At 42.4% G+C, this 24,577-nt stretch overlaps 1 protein-coding gene across 4 annotated transcripts in view; it reads right to left on the bottom strand.

Moving 5' to 3' along the window:
• The window catches only part of LOC137323595 (nck-associated protein 5-like), a 555,766-nt gene that overhangs the window by 16,029 nt on the left and 515,160 nt on the right, over positions 1-24,577 (bottom strand). For all 4 annotated transcript variants that reach the window (XM_067987260.1, XM_067987261.1, XM_067987262.1 and 1 more), the window contains 2 exons: positions 23,976-24,105; positions 21,937-22,109 (listed from right to left, as the gene is read on the bottom strand). In XM_067987260.1, coding sequence (XP_067843361.1) covers positions 21,937-22,109; positions 23,976-24,105 — 303 coding nt within the window. The remainder of the gene's footprint in view (positions 1-21,936; positions 22,110-23,975; positions 24,106-24,577) is intronic.

Here is a 24,577-nt window from a genome sequence, read left to right as displayed (position 1 = left end):
TCTATTTATAAATCCCTTATGCTTTCTTAACTGCTTTCTCAACCTGCCCTGCCACCATCAACGATTTGTGTACATATACCCCCAGATCTCTCTGGTCCTGTACCCCTTTTAGAATTGTACCCTTTAGTTTATATTGCTCTTGCATAGAGCCAGCATGGACTCGATGGGCCGAATGGCCTCCTTCCATGCTATAACCTTTCTATGACAAAGATTGGTGGCATTGTAAGCAGTGTAGATGAAAACATAAAATTACAAAGCAATATTGATAGATTAGGTGAATGGGCAAAACTGTGGCAAATGGAATTCAATGTAGACAAATGTGAGGTCATCCACTTTGGATCAAAAAAGGATAGAACAGGGTACTATCTAAATGGTAAAAAGTTAAAAACAGTGGATGTCCAAAGTGACTTAGGGGTTCAGGTACATAGATCATTGAAGTGTCATGAACAGGTGCAGAAAATAATCAAGAAGGCTAATGGAATGCTGGCCTTTATATCTGGAGGACTGGAGTACAAGGGGGCAGAGGTTATGCTGGAGCTATACAAAACCCTGGTTAGACCGCACCTGGAGTACTGTGAGCAGTTCTGGGCACCGCACCTTCGGAAGGACATATTGGCCTTGGAGGGAGTGCAGCGTAAGTTTACTAGAATGATACCCGGACTTCAAGGGTTAAGTTACGAGGAGAGATTACACAAATTGGGGTTGTATTCTCTCGAGTTTCGAAGGTTAAGGGGTGATCTGATCGAAGTTTATAAGATATTAAGGGGAACAGATAGGGTGGATAGAGAGAAACTATTTCTGCTGGTTGGGGATTCTAGGAGTAGGGGGCACAGTCTAAAAATTAGAGCCAGACCTTTCAGGATTGAGATTAGAAAACATTTCTACACACAAAGGGTGGTAGGAGTTTGGAACACTCTTCTGCAAACGGCAATTGATACTAGCTCAATTGCTAAATTTAAATGTGAGATAGATAGCTTTTTGGCAATCAAAGGTATTAAGGGATATGGGCCAAAGGCAGGTATATGGAGCTAGATCACAGATCAGCCATGATCTTATCAAATGGCGGAGCAGGCACGAGGGGCTGAATGGCCTACTCCTGTTCCTATGTTTCTACTTTATCAAACGCCTTTTGAAAGTCTATATGCACAACATCAACCTCACTATTCTCATGAACCCTCTCCGTTACTTCATTAAAGAACTCAATCAAGTTAGTCAAACACAATTTGCCTTTAACAAATCCGTGCTGGCTTTCATTTATTAACCCATATTTTTCCAAGCGCCAATTAATGTTGTCCTGGATTAACGTCTCTAACAGTTTCCCCATGACCGACGTTAGGCTGACTGGCCTGTAGTTGCTGAGTTTATCCCTCTCCCCTTTTTTGAACAGGAGTGTAACATTTGCAATCCTCCAGTCCTCTGACACCATCCCCATATCTCCATTTAGCTGACATCAACAGAAATGAACAAACCAGGGGCCAAGAAAGTTTGAAAGAACATTCCGGTCAACACTGCAAATAGACAACCTTGCTTGCATGATAAGAAGACTTCTAAATAAAAATTAATAAGACAAGCATTCAGCTTGAAAATAAGACTGCATTAAAGACTTTTGCGGTGGATCAGTGAGCTTCTTCAGTAAGTATTTGGTTCATACAGGCTCAGAAGATGCCAAGTTTGATTCCTGATCTCTACTCAGTTAGCTGATCTCCATTTGGTGGGAGACAAGGGAACATTGGTAGTGGCACTACAATTGATCTAATTGTCTCTGAGCCAGTGAAGGAGGAAGAAATATTGGTCCGGATTGCTGTTTCTGATTGCTTCTCAGAAGCCTCTACTGGAAGTGTCCATATGGAACATTGTGTGAGGACAAGATCAGGTTTGACTGTGAAGCTCTTCATGTAAAAATAACCTGCCAACACATTCGGCCTCAAATTTCCTGGACTGCATTTATGCAGAAATTACGCCAAAATTTACACCAGTATCTGCACTGATTTTGCCAATGGGAACTTAAGCCACAATTTCCTGCAGAGCTCATATGCCTACGCTGAAAAGTAAAAATTCGGAGGCTCCAAAGAATTTTGCTGCACTGAGACTGGCAGCAATTTGGTTAAGTATAGTTCAGGTCTCAGTAAGAATTTTTTTATAACATTGAGAATAAAATCGCTATTAAACTCTAGAATTTCAGCAACACCATTATCAAGTGACTCAGGGCCAGGCTGCACCTAAATTTCTGGATGTAAATCAATGCTAGTGCACTAGTCATGTAAAAACGATCAAGGAATTTTGCACGCATCAATGTTTCAGTGTAAAACCAGCGTAAATCAGTTACACATGAATTTCTTTGGGAAAAATGGTGCAAAGCCGCTCTTACATTGTGGTTAAGGCAAGAAATTCCAGGACTTACTGTCATGATTCAGAACAGAAGAATGGCTACTTGGGTGAGGTACATAGAGCAAATGGCACTGGTGAAATCATACTCAGGAAGGAGTCAGCACCTCAGGACAGAAACTTGATATGTAAAAAGAAACATATCACTTAACATTGTAAATCATCACAAAATGCTGTTACTCAGGATAAAAAATGTACTGTTCCAACATTGATGATAATCTGCAACAGACTAATACTAGCACAAAAAGTTTAGTCCACATGCTGAAAATACGACATTCTGCAATTGCTGTTTTAGTGAAAACTGTTGAAAATTGAAGCTGACTTTGAATACTGAATAATAACAGCCAGCACAATATATTTTTCTCATTTTTCAGCTGCAAGGAACATTTGGCAGGTAAGTTTACATTTAAATGCCGCATAATTAATTTTTACTCAGTCCACATAAATATGCCTCCAGATATTACAAAATGGAACTTAGGACAAAACTTTGACGGTGGCTTAAGATGGGCGGACATCAATGGAATGGCAAAGGAATGCAGGGTGTATAACTGGCAGCTGATCCACTTCTGCCCGTTTTATGCCCCTGCATAACTGTTCAACACCCCCTTTCTCACATATTTGATCCATTCAAAAATATTTTCTGCAGCTTTCTTTTAAAATTATTTATATTTTTGTTGAATATTTATGCTCATCGAGATGAATGTTACACGAGTTGAAGAATGGTGCGGCTTTTAGTGCAGTCAGACTTTTTAAAACAATTGTTTGTTCTTGGGATGTCGGTAACATTGGCAAGGTAGAATTTATTGCCCGCCCATAACTGGAGGACTGGAGTCATTTGCAGGCCGGACTACGTAGAGATGGTCATTAGTGAACCAGTTGTTTTTTTTAACAACAAAATAACAGCTTTTATGGTCTATACCAGATCTATGGAATTCAACTTCAGAAGATGCCATGGTGGCCTCTGGGTTACTAATCCAGTACAGTCCCCACCGCTTGGGTGTGCTGGTGCTAATGCGATTTGCCCGCTATATGCACTGGACGGTTTAAAGGGGTAGCTCTATTACTATTGAAGAAGACTATAGCAAATCACTATTGAATAAACTAAACAAGACTGTATCCAGTGTAATTAGCTTTATTTAAACCATACTTGCTAAAATGTCAAATTCATATGTTAGAAGTTAAAGGTATTAAAATAATTACTTCTACATTGAAAATGATATAATTGAATAGAAACATACACCACAGCAGTCATGCATGTCTCCACCAAAGAACTCTGGAATCCAAGTCTAATCTGTCTTTCTCTGGCAGTTTGGACACCAATCTATTTCTGAAGGCCTTCTAGTCCGGTTTTATGTCGGGATGCTGCTCCACAGAACGCTGCAATGAGAGATCCATAGAGCAAACATCGGTCGGCGTTACCATAATCTCGTGGGCAGCTCACCAGTTCTGTTCAGGAGGTTAAGTTTTAGTGCTGAGACTGACTGACTGCCGACTGCCTCTGCCTCTGCCTCCTCCCTCCGCCCTCCCTCCTCCCTCCTCCTGCAATCAGTGCTGAGTAGTGCAGGCTCTGATCCAACATTACTTAGAGGGGATTAAGTACTTGGAGCTTAACAAGATGTTATTTATTAATTGAACATGTTTGTTATTGCAGTCAGTGCTGAATAGTACAAGCTGTAAACCGACACCAGTTAGAGGTGATTAAATATACAATGGAATTACACCTTAACGAGGTGCGAACTACTGAGTGAACACCTGTTTCTGCTCCAAATACATGGGACTTAACACACTGCAGCAGCAATTTTATAATTGACTATAACGGAAATGGAAAATACTTAGCGATTTTTGGCCAATTTAAACAATTGCCCAATTAAAACATAAACATAGTCGGTTTAAGCAGTGGAGACTGTACCATAACCACTAGGTTACAGAATAGGTCAGGTCAGATATAGCATTAGCTCGATATTTAGTGAAGCTTCCTCTACTCTACCCCAACAACATGTCACAACAACTTTCCATTCCATTTAAATAATGTGTTGGCCAACATTTATCCCTCAGTAAACACCACTAAAACAGATTATCAGGTTATTTATCCCTTTGCTCTTGTGGGATCTTGTTGTGCACAAATTAGCTGCTGCATTTTTCTACATTACAACAGTGCTTCACTGACTATGAAGTGTTTGGGATACTCTGAGCAGAATCTGAATTAGGTTGCTGAGTAAGTTGGACAATGTGCCAAACTACTGTACCACCAGTCCTTACTAAAGAAAACTGTTGTATTTTAAAGCAACCTAGACTTGGATATAGAGAGTTTGCAGATGACACGAAACTCGGAAATGTAGTAAACAATATGGACAACAGTAACAGACTTCAGGAGGACAGAGACAGACTGGTGAAATGGGCAGACTCATGGCAGATGAAATTTAATGCAGAGAAGTGTGAATTGATGCATTTTGGTAGGAAGAATGAGGAGAGGCAATATAAACTAAATGGCTCAATTTTAAAGGGGGTGCAGGAAGAGAGAGACCTGGGGGTGCACATACACAAATCTTTGAAGGTGTCAGGACAAATTGAGAAGGCTGTTAAAAAAGCATATGGGATCTGGGGCTTTATTTATAGAGGCATAGAGTACAAAAGCAAAGTTATGCTAAACCTTTATAAAACACTGGTTAGGCCTTAGCTGGGGTATTGTTTTCAATTCTGGGCACCACACTTTAGGAAGGATGTCAAGGATTTAGAGAGAGTGCAGAAGAGATTCACTGGAATGGTACCAGGGCTGAGGGAATTCAGTTATGTGGAGAGATTGGAGAAGCTGGGGTTGTTCTCCTTAGAACAGAGAAGGTTAAGGGGAGATTTGATAGAGGTGTTCAAAATAAGGAGAAGCTGTTTCCAGTGGCAGAAGGATTGGTAACCAGAGGACACAAGTTTAAGGTGATTGGCAAAAGAGTCAGAGGCGACATAAGGAAACATTTTTTTACACAGCGAGTTGTTATGATTTGGCATGCATTGCCTGAAAGAGTGGTGGAAATAGATTCAATAGTAACTTTCAAATGGGAATTGGATAAATATTTGAAGGGAAAACATTTACAGGGCTATGGGGAAAGACCAAGGGAATGGGACTAATTAGATAACTCTTTCAAAGAGCCAGCACAGGCATGATGGGCCAAATGGCCGCCTTCTGTGCTGTACCTACCATGATACTATGAAGTAACAAATCACTGGATGCTACACTTCTCAATTAGGAAAGTGACTATGAATACAAAGGTCGATTGCTGTCAGCATTTGAAACAAATCTAATGTTACTAACGTGGATTTACGGGTGTTTCTTACAGTTAGTCTTTCCCAACAATTGTTAAAGCTCAATATTTAATTAATAATGTGGTTTCAACGTTCCTTGAATTCACTTGTTTTATATTTGTGCTTCAGATAGATATTGTGGCCTAGGAATTCAACTGTGTCCAAAAATGGGGACTTGGGGTGGGGGGGGGAGGGGTGCGCGCTGCATGCGTCTGTTCACGTAGTCGCAAGGACAATATGAAATTCGTACTAGCAGCTCATGATAATGGGTCAGCCGTGCAGCCAGTGTTACCCATGCTGCTTACTGGCTGTGCATCTGTTTGAGAGGGGCCGGGACATTGGGCTTCAATGATACCACTTGAGTGCAGCCAGCACCTCTTAATGGGGAGGTACACTGTGGATACAGACAGCAGGGACACTTTGGAAGTTGGAAAATGGCTGTAATAGGTCCTGAGAGAGCACCTAGGTTCTCAGATACAGCATTGGAGGCGCTGGTCCAGGCAGTGGACAGTTATGAAGGAGATCCTGTTCCCTCTAGGGGCAGAAAGCCCTCCAGGTAGCAGCTCCGCTATCAGTGAGAAGAGGTTGCTGAGGAGGGCAAAACCAGTAGCTTAGCTCCCAAGACACGGCTTCAAAAAGTTGAAGACCTCACCAGGGTTATCAAGGTAAGAATCTTATGTCTCACCTCAATTACTCGCTTCTCACACTTGCACCACCTGCAGCCCACTTACAACACTCCCCTCCCACGCTTCCCTTCACTCTCTATACAATCATTGCACCACACTTCACTCCATCTCCTTCTCCTCCTACTCACACACTCTACACCTCCGATACCCATCACTATTGTAACTCTCACTAGACACCTGTCAGCATGGTCAAATTTCTAGGCCCAAGTCTGTGGCTCAATGTGGTGAATTTATTTTAAAATCTGAACAAGAAGTTGAATAATTCTTTCAAATAGACGAGGAGTTTAAAACCCCTGGCTATCTAAGTGGCCCATTGATATCTATTTTCCCCATAGGGTTTCTTTATCAGTAGGCTTTTACTCTTGTACATTAATCCATATTTCCTTGCCTCTCTGCTGGTATTGATCTGTCCATTCATGCTTTCCTACCCCGATGGCTACAGTGGCCATTACCCAATCTATAAAATTCTTTTATGTATTTAAGGATTTGGTTCTTTTCTGGTCATATTCATTATTATTGGCCCAACTTGGTGATGGTGCTCTCACAATTGTGTTATAAGAACATAAGAAATAGGAGCAGGAGTAGGCCAAACGGCCCCACGAGCCTGCTCCACCATTCAATCAGATCATGGCTGATCTTCGACCTCAACTCCACTTTCCCGCTCATATCCCTTCTTTCCCCTAGAGTCCAAAAATCTATCCATCTCAGCCTTGAATATATTCAATGATTCAGCATCCATAGCCCTCTTGTGTGATTAATTTAGTACTGATCCTGCAGTTTTTCTTTTACCTTAACCTGCTCTGTGTTATTATAGCTGCAAAGATATTTAAATTGAAAAATTCTAAATGCTAACTACTGGGAATGCAGCCACTCTACAGGTCTTAGAGGTAAGTAGGGAATTGCAGACTATTAATCCAGTAATGATGAAGGAACAGCAATACATGTCCAAGTCAGGATGGTGTGTGGCTCGGAAAGGAACTTGGAGGCACTGGTATTCCCATGACATTACTAAATCTGAATAATGAGCTTGACCAGCGTCCAGATATACATCTTACTTTGTTGAGTAAAAAAAAATAGTTCCTATACTCCTATTCACAGAATTGACACTGGAGATTCTACTATTGGTGTTTGAGTGATGCCAGAAGGAGTTCTGTATTTGGATGTACCTCAACACAGGAGGACCAAATGTCCCTCCACACAAGAGCCATCATTTACCTTATCGAACCACAACTTCTCTATTGGTGCTGTGTTGTGTCACAGTGACAAAACCAGATAATTTTTCATTAAAAATTAAAGTCTGATAATCTAGTGAACAAGGTGGGTATATGGCCTGATGGTGGCGATTTAGCTTGTCTGATCACTGACATTTTAACAGGACATGACAATGTAATTTGCGTCAACAATACACTGATATTAAATTGAAACTTTGTATCAATAGTGAAGCAAGTTCTCTGACTGCCCCATCTGATGCTCCCTTGGGCTGTTTTGTATGACTGAGAGCTCCAGTGTAGAATTAAGAAAGCTGCACAATAAAGAATATATTTATTTAGCTCAGATGTCTTTGTTGCTTATCAGCTTGTAATAACAAATCCTACATGGTACCAGAAATGAAAGTAATTCATTGCGAGTCTATTGTGTTTCAGAAGGGGATCCAGATGAAATCAAGGAACACCCCTGGCCCAGAAAAGCCAGCCTCCATCAGCCCACCTGCTTTTCAGATACTGTGCTTACTCGTGTGATTAATTTAGTACTGATCCTGCAGTTTTTCTTTTACTTTAACCTGCTCTGTGTTATTGTAGCTGCAAAGGTATTTAAATTGAAAAAATCTAAATGCTAACTACTGGGAATGCAGCCACTCTACAGGTCTTAGCCAGCCAAAATAGAAATGGTAGCTAACCAGCAAACAACTGGAAAAGCTTTAGAAGTATATGGGGCACCTATGAGATTGCATCAGTTCTCAATAAACAGCCAAAATATCTCAGAACTGCTACACTGATTACCAGTATTAGCTGTGAGGCACGAATGCTGGTAATCCCCACGCTTGCTGGGGGTAGATTTAGAACTTGTGATCCAAATATGCAGATCGGCCGCCTATTATAGAAACCGCCTAATCTTTGTTTCCATTGATTTCAAGATGGAACAATTCTGTGTTAGGAGACCAATGAAATCTATAAATGCAACATTTACAATAATAGGCCACGTTGAAACAATAGGAATCAAATGCATTGAGCCAATGCAACTTAGCTGGAACATGTTACTAAGGCTCCAGAGGAAAGGTGAGGCAGAAATAAATACCCAGGAAGTGGTGAAATATTTAGCAAGGAAAAAAGATAAAATTAATCAAGATTTAAAACCAAGAAGTATTTGAAAACTCATGAAATAGACTCTATATACTGTGAAAAAATGTCAAACGTGTCTTGTTTGGGGTTGGAAGTGTAATACGTGTGGAGAACAGAACCATGTCTGAGTCAAATACCAAAGTCCAAAAATCAAAACAAATGGAAAAAGCAGCCACATATTGAAGATTAAACTATTGGTATCTCAGATGAAGGTTATTATTGTGTTTTGGGTGTGGAGGACATCGGGGAATATGGAGGGGTGGGGGGGGCGAGTGGAAGATATTGGGGGGGCGTGGAAGGTATGGGGGGATGGAGGACTTCGGGGGGGGGCGTGGAAGATATTGTGAGGAAATAGAAGATATCGGAGGGGTCGTGGAGGACATCGGGGGGGGGGTGGAGGACATCGGGGGGGATCGTGGAGGACATCATCGGGGGTGGGGCGCGTGGAGGACATCGGGAGGGGGCGTGGAGGACATCGGGGGGGGCGTGGAGGACATAGGGGGGATCGGGGGGGACATCATCGGGGGGGGCGCGTGGAGGACATCGGGAGGGGGCGTGGAGGACATAGGGGGGATCGGGGGGGATCGTGGAGGACATCATCAGGGGGGGGGCGTGGAGGACATCAGGGGGGGGCGTGGAGGACATCGGGGGGGTCGTGGAGGACATCGGGGGGGTCGTGGAGGACATCGGGGGGGGGCGTGGAGGACATCGGGGGGGGGGCGTGGAGGACATCGGGGGGGGTCGTGGAGGACATCAGGGGGGGGGTGGAGGACATCGGGGGGGGCGTGGAGGACATCGGGGGGGGGTGGAGGACATCGGGGGGGTCGTGGAGGACATCGGGGGGGGCGTGGAGGACATCGGGGGGGGCGTGGAGGACATCGGGGGGGGGGGTGGAGGACATCGGGGGGGGCGTGGAGGACATCGGGGGGGGGGTGGAGGACATCGGGGGGGTCGTGGAGGACATCGGGGGGGTCGTGGAGGACATCGGGGGGGGGGTGGAGGACATCGGGGGGGGGCGTGGAGGACATCGGGGGGGCGTGGAGGACATCGGGGGGGTCATGGAGGACATCGGGGGGGGCGTGGAGGACATCGGGGGGGCGTGGAGGACATCGGGGGGGGTCGTGGAGGACATCGGGGGGGCGGCGTGTTGGACATCGGGGGGGGTCGTGGAGGACATCGGGGGGGTCGTGGAGGACATCGGGGGGGGCGTGGAGGACATCGGGGGGGCGGCGTGTTGGACATCGGGGGGGGGCGTGTTGGACATCGGGGGGGGGCGTGGAGGACATCGGGGGGGCGGCGTGGAGGACATTGGCGGGGGGCGTGGAGGACATTGGCGGGGGGCGTGGAGGACATTGGCGGGGGGCGTGGAGGACATTGGCGGGGGGCGTGGAGGACATTGGCGGGGGGCGTGGAGGACATTGGCGGGGGGCGTGGAGGACATTGGCGGGGGGCGTGGAGGACATCAGGGGGTGGCGTGGAGGACATCGGGGGGGGGCGTGGAGGACATCGGGGGGGGGCGTGGAGGACAGTTAAAATTGGTCTCAATCTCTATTCTGGGGCTATTGTGAGTAAAGCAGACTTTTAACCATGACATATGAGCCATGACAGAAAGAAAAAAAAATCATGACATAACATTGAAAAAAGAATTTCACTTTTGTCACAGTAATGTTCCCTCATTTGAAGTTGTTGGATCTTCAGAAGACCAGTATGCAAATAAATGATATGCCAATGAGCTCAAACAGCAAATTAGATCTTAGTTAAACTGGTGTTATAGTCAATGATAGTCCATGAATGGCGAGCAACAAATTGCTGTGTAAGGTTCATAGTCAGGGACCTAGCACCAGAATGTATTCAAAGGGAAGGTGGAAGGCACTCTATAAGCTGATCCCGAGGTCTCACGTACAATGTTGTCAGCCACAAAATTACCTCTGGTTATAAATGAACTTGTAAAGAAGCATAGTAACAAGTTTATTAATAAGAAAATTCTTAAAATGTTCAGAGCGCTGGCTGACTGAGTCTCTTCAGTCGTGGTGATGATGAAAAGATTCTTTGCGTCAATCCAAAGTCCTCAAATGTAATCACTACCTACTTTGTACCACAGATGATGTCTTGCCTGAGCTAATGAAAATAAAACTATTCACTGATGTTGATGCAAACAATGGATTTTGCCATATTGTATTAGATAAAGAAATGAGCCAGCTGATTACATTTTCAACACCATTTGGAAGAAACATGCCTTTTGAAATCTCTCCAGCTACTGAGGAACTTCAGATCAGATTCCATAAAACACTTGAAAATTTGGAGGGATCCACTGTTATGCCACATAACATTTTAGTCTATAGAATAAACAAACAAAATCACAAACAGAATCCAGAAGCCCTAATAAAACAATGCTAACTAAAAGGTATCAAATTGAACAAGGATAAAATGAAGTTCAAGGAACAAGATGTGAAGTATATGGGCCAACTCTCTGAAGATGAATTAAATCCAGGTCCAGCTAAAGTTGAAGCAGTGTTTAAGATGCCTCCTCCTACTGACAAACAAGGTGTCCAGAAAACTTTTGGAAATGATTAATTATCTGCATTGGTTTGCCCCAAAGTTGTCAGAGGTAACTGCTCCTACTGAAGAAATAACATGACTTTACATGGAGCTATTGCCGTGATAAGTGCCTGGATGAGGTTGACTATGTTGTGTCTGAAGCACCAGTACTAAAATACTTTGACATCAATAAGCATGTAGCTCTACAGTTCGATGCATCTGAATGAAGATTTGGAGCATGTCAAATGTAAGAAGGTTAGCTTGTGCCTTATGCCTCAAGATCTCTAAGAAGTGAGCTTTAAATTATGCTCAAATTGAAAAAGAACTCTTAGCCATTGCCTTTGGTCTTCAGAAATTCAAGCAGTACATTTTTGGGAAGAAAAGTATAGAGCAGAGTGATCACAAATCACTTAAAGCTATTTGGAAAAGGGGGTAAATTAGTGAATCCACATGGCTTTAAAGAATGATTTTCCATCTTTAAAAATCTAAATTTATTATTGTCTACGAGACTGGCAAGGTGATTTTTTTTCCTGATGCGTTGAACAGAGTGTAATCTACCTCACACGGTGAGATAGATTGAAAATGAGGAAATGCACAATCAGGAGCAGAAAAAGCTACAGAAAATATCAATATTCTATAGTCCTTACTCCTGTTTGAAGAATTACAACACCAGGTTATAGTCCAACAGTTTTATTTAAAATCACAAGCTTTCGAAGGCTTCCTCCTGACGAAGGAGGAAGCCTCCGAAAGCTTGTGATTTTAAATAAAATTGTTGGACTATAACCTGGTGTTGTAAGACTCCTTATATTTGTCCACCCCAGTCCATCACCGGCATCTCCACATCCTGTTTGAAGAAAGAATGACCAAATTTAGGATGCTACTGGAATAGGTTAAGATCTGAGGTGGCTGAAAATGACAAGCAAAGGATGACCTGACACAAGAGACTCGCCCTCCAGATTGCGCCATATTTCAATGTGAGAGATGAATGAAAGGATGAATTGATATTGAAGCGAGATTGAGTAGTTATACCACTGCATGTGAGAGAAGAGATAAGGCAAAGAGTTCACTCAAGCCACATCAGAGTTGTCTTTGGAGAGCTATAAAAATGATACTAGCCTCTGACAAATAAGGTCATTGAGACTTACGTATCTATGATACATGCAAGCAGTTTCAAGCTACACAGCAAAAGGAACTCCATATTAGCCACTAAATATCAGCGAGAAACCAGAGTGTGATCTGCATGAGGTGGATGAAAGCAGATGGATGAGATTATCCCATGTGTTCTATCACGCTGATTTCTTCGAAATTGACAGTTTGACTGGTAAAAAATGGGAAACACTGGACCACCATTTGACTCACAGAACGTCAATGGGGTAAATTTTAACCCCAAGAACGGGTGAGTTGGGGGCAGGTGAGAAGGTAAAAATTGTAAAAAAAAAAGTAAAACCCAACCCTAACTCGCCTCCAACCCACCCACTTCCGGTTTTAATGGAGGCGGGTTGAGGGGTGGGCGACCAACCCATTCTCAGGAGTGGGTCAGTCAGTAAAATCTTAAGGAAGCTGCTGGCCTCCATTTTAACAGCATTTTTATTTTTAACTCCTGTGGGCTGGGCCTTCTGCTTCACGCCACGTTCCTGCCGCAATCCCACACACACGATCGTCCGACCCCCCCATGTCCGACTCCACCCCAACGATCTCCGACCCCCGCCCACGAGCTCCGACCCCCTATAACTGAACCCCTGATGACCGCCAGCCCCGATGACTCCCTCCGATGACTGCCGACCTCGATGACCCCCCAATGACCGCCGACCCCGATGACGGCCCCCGATGATTCTTCCCAATGACCGCCGGCCCCGATGATTCCTCCCATCGACCACCGGCCCCGATGACCACCCCGATGACTCCTCTCAACGACCCCTGGCCCCGATGACTCCTCCCAACGACCCCTGGCCCCGATGACTCCTCCCAACGACCCCTGGCCCCAATGACTCCTCCCAATGACTCCTCCCAATGACCACTGGCCCCAATGACTTCTCCCGGTGACCTCCGGCCCCCTGATGACCCCTCCCCCGTCGACCTAAGACTTACCTGCTGGCATACGCTCCCTGGCTGCTTTCCCGTCCGACTGGCAGCCAACCTGTTAATCTGGCTGGCTGTCAGGCAGGAAACCTACTGAAAAAAATTGAAAGACGTCCTTACGTCATAATCCGGGAAACCAATACTTTCGGGTTTTCCTTCTGGAAATTCCCACCCTGGCTCCCTCGCTCTCTTCCCAGCTTGACGTTAAAATTTACCCCCATGAGTTTGCACGACAGTATGAGTTCAGTAATGTTACCAGGTCACAACAGTCCAATAGAAAGGCAGAAAACCTTGTTTAAATTGCAATGAGCTGGGATGGAATGTTCTCAGCCAAACATTCTCTGGGCTCTCCAGCACAGGAGCAGCCTATGAAATATAGAGTTTTAGCTAGTCTCGGATCCCTGCTGGCAGCGACCTGGAGATAAGTAATAACGTTTCTTCTGACCCACCCCACCCAGGATGATTTAAGAATTCAGGTCCTTCTGTCTGTGCTTGTATATTCTTCTGATTTTTCAGGCACATGGCCCAACCGGGGATGGGTCTACACCTGCAGTCTGCCCAGAAAATACACGCACTTTGGGTGCACTACTCCTGTCCACTGCTGGACAGAGCGGAGCAGAAAAATTGTCCCCCTTGAAGCATCCAACACTTATTTGATAAACAAACCCAATCAAAATACTTTAAGGAACTCACAAGGGGTTAATGGAATATTGGATTTAATGTTAATGAATGAAGAGGGAACAATAAGCAAAGTAGAAGTAAAGGAACATTTGGGATCTATTGGCCATAATGTTCTGACAATCAAGGTAGAAAACAAAAGGAAGCCAATTAAAAAGCTAGACTTTAAACAATCTGATTTGAAGGGCGAGAAAGAATGCACGGGGATGGTAAAATGGGAAGAGATACTGGAAGGAAAAGATGTGGTGGGAGAGTGGAATGGTTTTAAAGGAATAAGTTTTTAGGATGCAAAAAAATTTATCACTGAAATAAATCAGGGACAGAATAAAAGAGTAAGCTCAGGTTTTTAAAAATCTATTCTTGGGTTGTGAGCGACGCTGGCAAGGCCAGCATTTATTGCCCATCCCTTGTTGCCCTTGAGAAGGTGAAGATGGGCCTTCTTCTTGAGCCACTGCAGTCTGTGTGGTGAAGGAATGCCCACGATGCTGTTAGGTTGAGAGTGCCATGAAATGTGACTTATTGACGATTAAGGAACGGTGATATATGTCCAAGTCAGGATGTTGTGCGTCTTGGAGGGGAACCTCGAGGTGGTGTTGTTCCCATGCACCTGCTGCCCTTGTCCTTCTAGGTGGTAGAGGTCGCGGGTTTTCAGAGGTGCTGCCGAAGAAGCCTTGGCGAGTTGCTGCAGTGCATCTTGTAGATAGTACGCACTGTAGCCGGTGTGCCGATGGTGGAGGGAATGGATGTTTAAGCTAGTGGATGGGGTAAATTTAGTTTATTAACAAAGCTGTGAAATGTATTAGGGAGAAAGAGAAAACTTTACAAAATGTTTAAATATTCAGTAAACGAACAGGATAAGGAGATCTATAAAAATAAGACAAGCAATGCCAAGAAACAAATAAGGGCTGCAAAGAGGGATCACAAGGAAAACTTGGCTGGAAAAATAAAGCAGAATATTCAAGTATGTAAGGAGTAAATAAAGGGTGCATACTAAAAAATGGCAATAGGGAAGTGTATCCAAAGATAGCGAAATTGCTGAAGTACTTAACTGTTATTTTTCAACAATGTTCACTAAAGGAATGGGAGAAGAAATGCCAGAATTGGGGTACAAGTGAATGTAGATAAACATTTTAAAATCACAAGAAAGGACATATTTGTAAGGTTGTTGAAGGTCAAGATTAGTAAGGCTCTTGGCCCTGACAACTTCCATCCTAGGTTTCTGAAAGAATTGACTCAAATAATTGCAAGTTCTCTCTGGGATTTTTTTCAGAGTTGATTGGAAAATAGCAAATGTGATTCCCATCTTCAAAAAGGGGTGAGGGATGAAACATCAAATTATAGTACTGTAAAGCCTCACTTCCACTTTTGGGACAGTCTTTGAAAGTATTCTGAGGGATAATATAAGGGAGTATCTTGAAAAGCATGAGCTAATCCAGGACAGTCAGTATGAGAGCTCACAGGAATCCTTCCCCTCCCAGAGTGTATAGAGCCAGAACATCATACCTGCAGTTATCAGAAGAGCACTGCACAACCAGCCTGTGCTTCTCCAGTGGTGTGTCACTTCTTGCTGCAAGACCTGCAGCCAATTGCCAGAACTGCCTATGGCAGTCAAAGCCACTGCTGCCCTGAACTTCTTTGCCTCCGGCTCCTTCCAAGTTGCAGGAGACATCAATAACATCAGTCAGTCTGCAATCCACGCTTGCATCAGGCAACTGACCGATGCTATGTTTTTCCTACCAAACACATTCATCACTTTCCCCATGGACAAACAGAAACAGCAGGATGAGGCTCTGGGGTTTGCACAAATTGCAGTCTTTTTTTTTATTCGTTCACGGGATGTGGGCGTCGCTGGCAAGGCCGGCATTTATTGCCCATCCCTAATTGCCCTTGTGAAGGTGGTGGTGAGCCGCCTTCTTGAACCGCTGCAGTCCGTGTGGTGACGGTTCTCCCAGGGCATCACTGACTGCAACCACATTGCCTTGAAGACTCCCTCGGAAGACCCCATTGCATACATGAATCGCAAGAGCTTCCACTTTCTGAATGTCTAACTGGTGTGTCATGACCAACAGTGCATCATGCAAGTCTTTGCCCAGCATCCTGGAAGCTGCCACGGCCTTCATACTACAGCCTTCCATCCCCCAATCTTTGACCCTGCACGTCAAGTCAGAGGCTGGCAGTTTGGGTTCAAGGGCTATCCTCCGAACAGTTGGCTTTGAGAAACCATCAATCACTAGCAGAAATGCGATACAAACAGGTCCATGCCTCCACTTTTTCCAAGCTAAACATCAGAAAAAAGTTCCAGTGATTTACTTGACAGTAGCCGAGGATCCCTTTAAGTATCACTGAAAATGGCACCCTCCCTACTTGTAGCCCCCACGGATTGTAGGTAGGTTGTAGAACTGCCAATAGCAATGCTAATGGAAACCAAAATGGCATTTGGGTCCTTAAACCAGTGCAGGATAGATATTAGGCTCCCGCTGGTTTCACATTGAAGTATTGGTTGCCTATTTTGCATTGGGTTGGCATCTGGTGCAATTTCAGTGCAATTTTGTAAAAAAAAAATGTCCTTCTGCTACTGTTTTGTTTACGCTGAAAATGGAGGTGGTAGTGAGACGAAAATCACCCCCAGTGTCTTTCATGATTTTGACTTGTCAAAATCTTTCTCTGACTGCTGTTATTCCTTTGGGAGCTGATCAAATAAGTTAGCGGTAGCTCCTCACAAAATGCTTCATTAGGAAACGTGCGGAGAAATTCAATTTGCATGCAAAATGGGCGAGATGCAACAGTGCGCTGGTCGGGGATGTTGGGAAATTGGCCTGCCACTATGAGCCAGCCGGCTGGTCAGGTCTGGGAGGGAGGGCGAAATGATTTGTGGGAACCTCAAATGCACTGGCAGCAGGCTGGAATTGCATTGTAGGCCCAGGAGGAACATTTCTGCTTCTCCTGGGCCCACAAAAATAAAAAATAAAAATATCCTGGCCTTTTTGTTGAGTGGCCTCCAGCAGTCTTTTTAAGGATCTCTGGTTGGCGGTTCAACGCCTGGTACAACTAGGTGGAGTACGCACAGTGCAAGCTCCACCCATTTGTACCCAAATTTTGCATTCGGAGTCCTACAACCAGCATAGGAACACAATTTGCATATTTAGGGAGCCCAACGCCCATTTCAGGTAGGTGCCCCGGACAACTAAAAGTTGTCTGAGTCAGTCAATATGTCGTCCGCGCACTTCACATCACCAAGTTCAGAGGTCTAACTCTGATTTTACACCAGAAAATGGGCAGCCATGACTTAAATTTCTCCCCCGTGGTCCATAACTACCAAATAGGCACTTCTCTCCATGGATGATGCTCTATTGATGAGCAGCATTAACTTATTCTGTCCATAGCTTTTTATTAAACACCTACATGTATAATGGTGAATAATTAGATCCTGTTTAATTGGTATCCACACTTGGTTTTTAAGATTACCCATTTTGAATTAAAAAAATACTACTACAATCGAAGGCAGCTTGCAAGCCAGGGAAATATTTCTGTTGTAATCACCAAACCATTATTATCCCTTTGATTTTTTTTTAAACTTAATGTTCTGAATCCTGCAAGTTCAATTTAAATACCATATAGATCTTTTTGTAGTGAACAAATTATTACTGAGAAAATGCGTTGTGTTGGACCAAGTACAAAGGCATCAGAACCAATATATTTCCATGGTCAGTGCTTCCCATTTGTCATTCTGAGAACTTAAATACTGAGAGGCAAATCTCTTGTGCATTACAGAACTACTGCATTATAGACTGAGTTCACATAATTAATTCACTTTTTATAGTGGCTGCTCCTTTACCATCCAAACAACTCTATTAGAAAGAATCTATAGGGTGAAATTCCTCCTAAGAAAAATGAGAAATAGCTTTTTTTTCCTGAGTAATTAATGACTGACCAACAAAATTGTGTTCTCAGGCTTTAAATGCTAATTTAATTAATCCTCAATAAAAGGATCAAAACATTCCTTTTCTAGCAAAGCTGGTATTTTGCTGGAAAATTCATTGTAGAATTTTCGAAGGACAATATCAAATGTTAGAAAACCACCAATTTTAGGTAAAACAATGAGCTGTGTAATGCAGTCAGGTGGTAAAACTGTAGCTTGAGGAATCTATAATATTTGAAAGCAATATAGACTCATGAATCTGTTTTGATGATCTCTTAACTCAGCCTTAATTGGATTGAGAAAAAAAAACAATTTCCATTGAAGTTTAACGGCATTTTGGAGAAATAAGTCTGACAGTGAGGTCAGGAGGTTATAGAGGACATGTTACTCACTGGCTGCTGTTCTGCTTATTTAATTTTGCAAATATTTGCACTAATTTCTTCCACCGACTTTTACAAATTTTGCAACAGCTATAAAATAAATGTTGAATTTAAAAGAAAGAAGGGATTGAGACAAGTTCTTATATTAATTACCAAAAAAGTAATTAGTGTTTTTTTCTCTACTGCTTAATTTACCTTTAAATTTGCAGAACGTTGGAGTTTTGTCAGACGAGGTATAAATCTACTGCAGTCTTTCTAAACGATACAGCATATTTATTATTCTCAAAAGTGCAGCCTACGTACTTGGTTATAGTTTTATAATGCCTATTTTTTATCATAACATAATACATTTACTTAATGTTACTGCTTCCTATTCATTATTACACATCATTAGTATCGTAATGGGCTGCATTATGAGGTCTGCGTTCCTGTGTGGGAAATACAAACAATAACTTTGGCAAAAAACCATTTAACTGCTTGATTGCTGAAGTTAGTCAAGTATGTTATCTTGGTCTAACCACCTGCCCTTGACATTCAACGGCATTACCATCGCCGAATCCCCCACCATCAGCATCCTGGGGGTCTCCATTGACCAGAAACTTAACTGGACCAGCCATATAAATACTGTGGCTACAAGAGCAGGTCAGAGGCTGGGTATTCTGCGCTGAGTGACTCACCTCCTGACTTCCCAAAGCCTTTCCACCATCTACAAGGCACAAGTCAGGAGTGTGATGGAATACTCTCCACTTGCCTGGATAAGTGCAGCTCCAACAACACTCAAGAAGCTCAACACCATCCAGGACAAAGCAGCCCGCTTGATTGGCACCCCATCCACCACCCTAAACATTCATTCCCTTCACCACCGGCGCACTGTGGCTGCAGTGTGTACCATCCACAGGATGCACTGCAGCAACTCGCCAAGGCACCTCCCAAACCCGCAACCTCTACCACCTAGAAGGACAAGAGCAACAGGCACATGGGAACAACACCGCCTGCACGTTCCCCTCCAAGTCACATGCCATCCTGACTTGGAAATATATCGCCGTTCCTTCATCGTCGCTGGGTCAAAATCCTGGAACTCCCTTCCTAACAGCACTGTGGGAGAACCTTCACCACATGGACTGCAGCGGTTCAAGAAGGCTGCTCACCACCACCTGCTCAAGGGCAATTAGGGATGGGCAATAAATGCTGGCCTCGCCAGCGATGCCCACATCACATGAACGAATAAAATAAAATGCAGCACAATTAACTATTCTAAATCTACAAAGTTTGTCATTTATTCATATTTATCAAAGAAAGGCTCAATGACATGTTTACCTGAATATATAATTTGTGAAATTTTCTTTGCATTTCCTAAATTTAGCCCCTTTATATTATGCTGGGCTGAATGGGTTAAATTACGAGGACAAGTTGCATAAACTTGGTTTGTATTCTCTTGAGCTTAGAAGGTTGAGGCGTGATCTCATTGAGGTGTTTAAAATGATAAAGGAATTCGATAGAGTAGATACGGAGAAACTATTTCCTCTGGTGAGGGAATCCAGAACAAGGGTGCATAATATTAAAATTAGAGCTAGACCATTAGGAGTGAAATCAGAAAGCACTTTTTCACAAAAGGATAGTGGAGATCTGGAACTCTCCCCCACCCAAAAGAATGTGAATGCTAGGTAAGGATATTAAGGGATATGGAGAGAAGGTGGGTAAATGGAGTTGAGGTACAGATCAGCCATGATCTAAATGAATGGCAGAACAGACTTGAGGGGATGAATGGCCTGCTCCTGTTTCTATGCTGTTTGGCATCATAAATAACCTATTTGAAGCACATGTGTCAGACATCAATGCAATCAATACAAGAGTTAAAACAAAAATGATGATTAAGGAAATAACAAATATTTAAGACTCAAGTTGTTAATTATTTCACTGAGTTATAGAATGCTTCATATGTGTTTAAAATTAAGGATATTCAAGTTTTCTGTACTGTTGAGCTCTGTTAATCTATGTAATATTGTAAGTTTGTAAAGTTTTCCATGTTCAATTTGAAGACACAGGTGTAAGCATGTGACTGAACCTTGAGACACTTCTACTCTAGACTAAACAATACCATATATTCTAACCCTGTGCGTTCAGTCTAACAGAGTAACAGATAAAGTCATTGGCTATTTTAGGGCAAAAGTTGGCTTTTCAACTGGTAAGTTCTGAAAACCATTCTGGTCACTTTGTGCTACAGACCTGGGGGGAGGGATGAAACTCCTCGCTTTGCTAAGTTTAATTGGAGGAAATTATGGCTCATCCACGACTGGATGTTGGAAAAGCAGTCTGACAACACACAGAAAGTGGAGGGTTAAGAGAGGTGGTGGAGAAGTAGAGCTGGGTATCATCGCTTACACTTGGAAGCTGATCCCATTTCTGCAGATGACATCGCCAGGGGGCAGCATGTGGATGAGGAAGAGGAAGGAGCTAAGGATAAATCGTTTTGGGGACTCTGGAGGTAATGATGCAGGGGCAGGAAGTAAACCCATTGCTGGAGATGCTAGGTAAGAGTAGAACCCAAACGAATGTAGTCCCACCGAGCTAGACAACAGAGTAGAGGTGTTGAAGGACGATGATGTGGTTGACTGTGTCAAAGGCTGAAGAGAGCTTGGGGACGGATGATGGATTATGGCCACAGTCAGAAAGAATATTGTTTATGACTTTGGTTAGGGCTATTTCCATGCTGTGGAAGGACTGGAAACTTGATTGGAAAGATTCAAGCAGGGAATTGCATGAGAGATGGGCATGGATTTGGGAGGTGTCAACAATTTCAAAGATTTTGGAGAGGAAAACGAGGTTGGTGGATAGTAGCATGTAACTAAGCGCCTTGGAACATTTACTATGATAAAGGCCCTATATAAATGCAAGATGTTGTTGTTGCAAGGACAGAGAGGTCTAAAGTGTTTTTGTTTTGCAGAGGAGGGAAATTATCGCAGTTTTGAAAGGGAAGGGAACACCTCCTGAGTAGAGGTAACGATTTACAATGTCAGTTAGTATGGGTGTCAGGAATGGAATTTAGATGATCAGCAGTTTAGTGAGAATGGGGTCAAGGGAACAGTTGTCAAAAAGCTTAAGTTGTCAGTAGAAATGTTACAATATAGAGCCTATATCAAGTTACCCTTTAAGCTCTTGTGCTATTGGGTGGTGCATTATTTTACTTTTACAAAATAAATATTTATGGTAGCCATTTAAATCAAAAGTACAATGAAAATACATGCCTACTCAGCCAGAAATTAGGCACTGCATTGATTATTATTTTGATTTGGTTGCGTCTGACCCTAGCAGTAAAACATGCATGACACCAATACTTTCGCAGGTCTAGATCATGTATAATTATCATGTATAATAACTGTTCCCTTGACCCCATTGTCACTAAACTGCTGACTACCCAAATTCCATTCCTGGCACCCATACTAACTGACATTGTAAATGGTTACCTCTACTCATGTGCTGTTCCCTTATGGTGTGAAGTGGTAATAGTTACTTCAAAGTTTCAGATGTCTGAGCAATACTCATACATAACACGTAGTTAAAAGTGCAGATATATTACAATGTCTAGTAAGACAAATTATGCTAATGTACAAAACAAATAAATTAAAATATATACTTACACTTGGAATATCACCAACCTTGCCATCCTTACTTAAGTCACCATGCAACTGTTTAACGGTAAAGTGTGGCATTTCCTTTCCATAAAGCATATATAGATTTGGCTGGTAGAAACTAATAACTGTTGATTGGTTTCCAAAGCATGGATGCTTGTCAATGTGCTGTTGTTGATTTCCTGGAAGATAGTAAATAAAGATCAAATCTATAACACAAACATGGAGATTAATATTAGTTTTTTTTCTAAGAGCAAGGTGGCACTTAAGGATTAATGATTAAATTGTGGGAAAGTCAAGAGGAGAGTTCTGTTTGGTTGGGCATCATTGTGAAACTCATATTGATCATGGCTTCACTTGGCTTGAGAAGCCTTTCTTATTCAAAACATTATAGTCACTAACACAACAGCAGTGAATACATTTTATTTTTTGTGACTTTGTGCTTACTAAACTTAACCTTTTAGTTCCATTAAATATTCACAATAATGTAGTCTCTTTAAAAAGGAAGTATTGAGGATTAGTCAATGCGCAGTATGAATTCTGTTCCTTGATTGGCTCACTTTTATAGTAGAGGGAGCGGAGGGGCTGAATGGTCTACTACTATCCCTACGTTATCTAGAGAAGCAGGGTGGAATATGGGGCAGGACTCAGTTATGCCAGGTCTCTTTCTTTTTTTGATGTTGCAAAATTCTGCTGGAAGTGTTGGTGGATGCTTCTTTCAACCGCCCCCTTTCAATATATCCACGGGTCAGGCAGAATTTTCACCTTGCCCCAGATCCATCCGAAAAGCCCTCGAGCGGAATTTCAAAGCTCTGTTCTTTAAGTAGATGAAAAATGCAATTTAATCTTAGCTACAGAAACCTAAAAATATAATGGGCTAGAAATCATGGCAACACTCACCACAGCTCCTGCAAATTAAATTAATGAAAATACTTACCGCGGGCTCCATGACGTCGAATTGCTTGATTTTGAACTTTAAAAAAATGTGCGCTATCAACCCAGTCTCTGAGCAGCGTGACTTGCCGCGTGGCTGGAAAAGTGTGTGAGAAGACACGCCCACAAAATGTCAGGAAGAGATGTCACGCCCACAGATTGAGGCTGCATTGCTCAAGCAGGCGAGCAGACTTCATTTATTTAAAGTTAGTATTCTGGATGTCATTGTAAATAAATATTTTAATTTTTTTAAGAAAAAGCCAAAGAAATAATTGAATTAAGTTAAAGAGTCAGAAGGGAACATTTTTTTTTAAATTTAAATTTTACAAATGTGGAGTCTCACTTATTTTAATAGTATTTGGTCATTTAAAAAAAATTAAATTTGTAAAATGTAATTTTTAGTTGTTTGGCAATCATTAAGGCTAACCGGGCTTTTAAAACTAGTTTAGACCTGGTATTTTTAAGCGTACCTGGGTGGCGTAATTAGTTATTTTCCAGCTGGGCAGATAAGCAAGTTTGCGCTTTTTCAGTGATTTCCCTGATTGCAGCGTGTGATGGCCCTTTAATTCGAAGCTGTCACATTGCTGGCGAACCACGAGGAACAAGTTCACGATTTCCACGTTTTAGTGCACGTGCATTAAAAATGGAAATGTTATTTCAGGAGCGATTTCTGGCCCAATACAAAAACCTAAATAGAATTTATATCTAGAAACAGCATGTAAAAATAAGGGAGAAAATGTATGTTACTCGCTGCAACTTGTGCCATCGAGGCATATAAGGTGGACATAAAAAAAAAGAATACATTAAAAGTGGTTAATCTATATAAAGGTGTAGAGGTCAAGATAATTTCCCTGGTATGGTCACAGGACATTAATACCCTTTTTAATTTCTGAAAATTGAAGTGTTGCAAATAAGGCAACTCATTCATGTGGCTTTTATGGCTGCTCGTACAATTACTTACTGAAAATGAGCCAAAATAAACTGTGTAATTTTTTAAAATAGGCCATAAACTGTAGTAAGATATTAGAAGAATTTATAGTGCCTCAAGAATATTTCTTTCTGCAAGAAGTGGTAATTGCTTGAGGTTAAGATGTAAGATTTTTCAATTACTTTACCATGCTTGTTGTTCTTCATTTTGTTGAATAATTCTTTACCCCCCGTTCCATGCTCATTTGTTCCAAATTCTGCTTCTGTTTCATTGTCACTGCTACTGGCAGAGTATGAGCACAGACGCATTGCTCGCTCCTGCAAAAACAATTGTACAGCTGCTAGAACAGGTCTATTCATTTTATTCTGATACCTTCATTACATTTTGCCCAAAGGTTTCCATTTTGCATTGGTGAAAAAGGACAACTTCCAGAACCAGTACACTGCCTCTTCAGAAACTCATCGACAGGAATATATGGGATTGAAGTGCTTTGCTGAAAACATTTATCCCATGACTGCTTTGACAGTATACTTGGATTATACTGCAAGTGGAATCTTACAGTTTTGGTTTCAAGTAAACTTGGTCAAGTACATTCAGAAGTACAGTTCAAATGTTCTAAGCCAAAACATTTGTTTTTCTAATAAAGTGAAATATTTCAATAGAATGTTGTGCTATTTTGGCTAAGGATTCTTTCAGCAGAGTTTTGCATGAGTTAAAAACATTGCTTTAGGGTTGATCCACAATTTTAGATTAGGTTTATGGCTGCAATAGAACTTTGAACCAATGGAA

This window comes from Heptranchias perlo, chromosome 7 (genome assembly GCF_035084215.1).
Source record: "Heptranchias perlo isolate sHepPer1 chromosome 7, sHepPer1.hap1, whole genome shotgun sequence".
Lineage (NCBI taxonomy): Eukaryota > Metazoa > Chordata > Chondrichthyes > Hexanchiformes > Hexanchidae > Heptranchias > Heptranchias perlo.
This window is presented reverse-complemented; position numbering and strand designations above follow the sequence as displayed.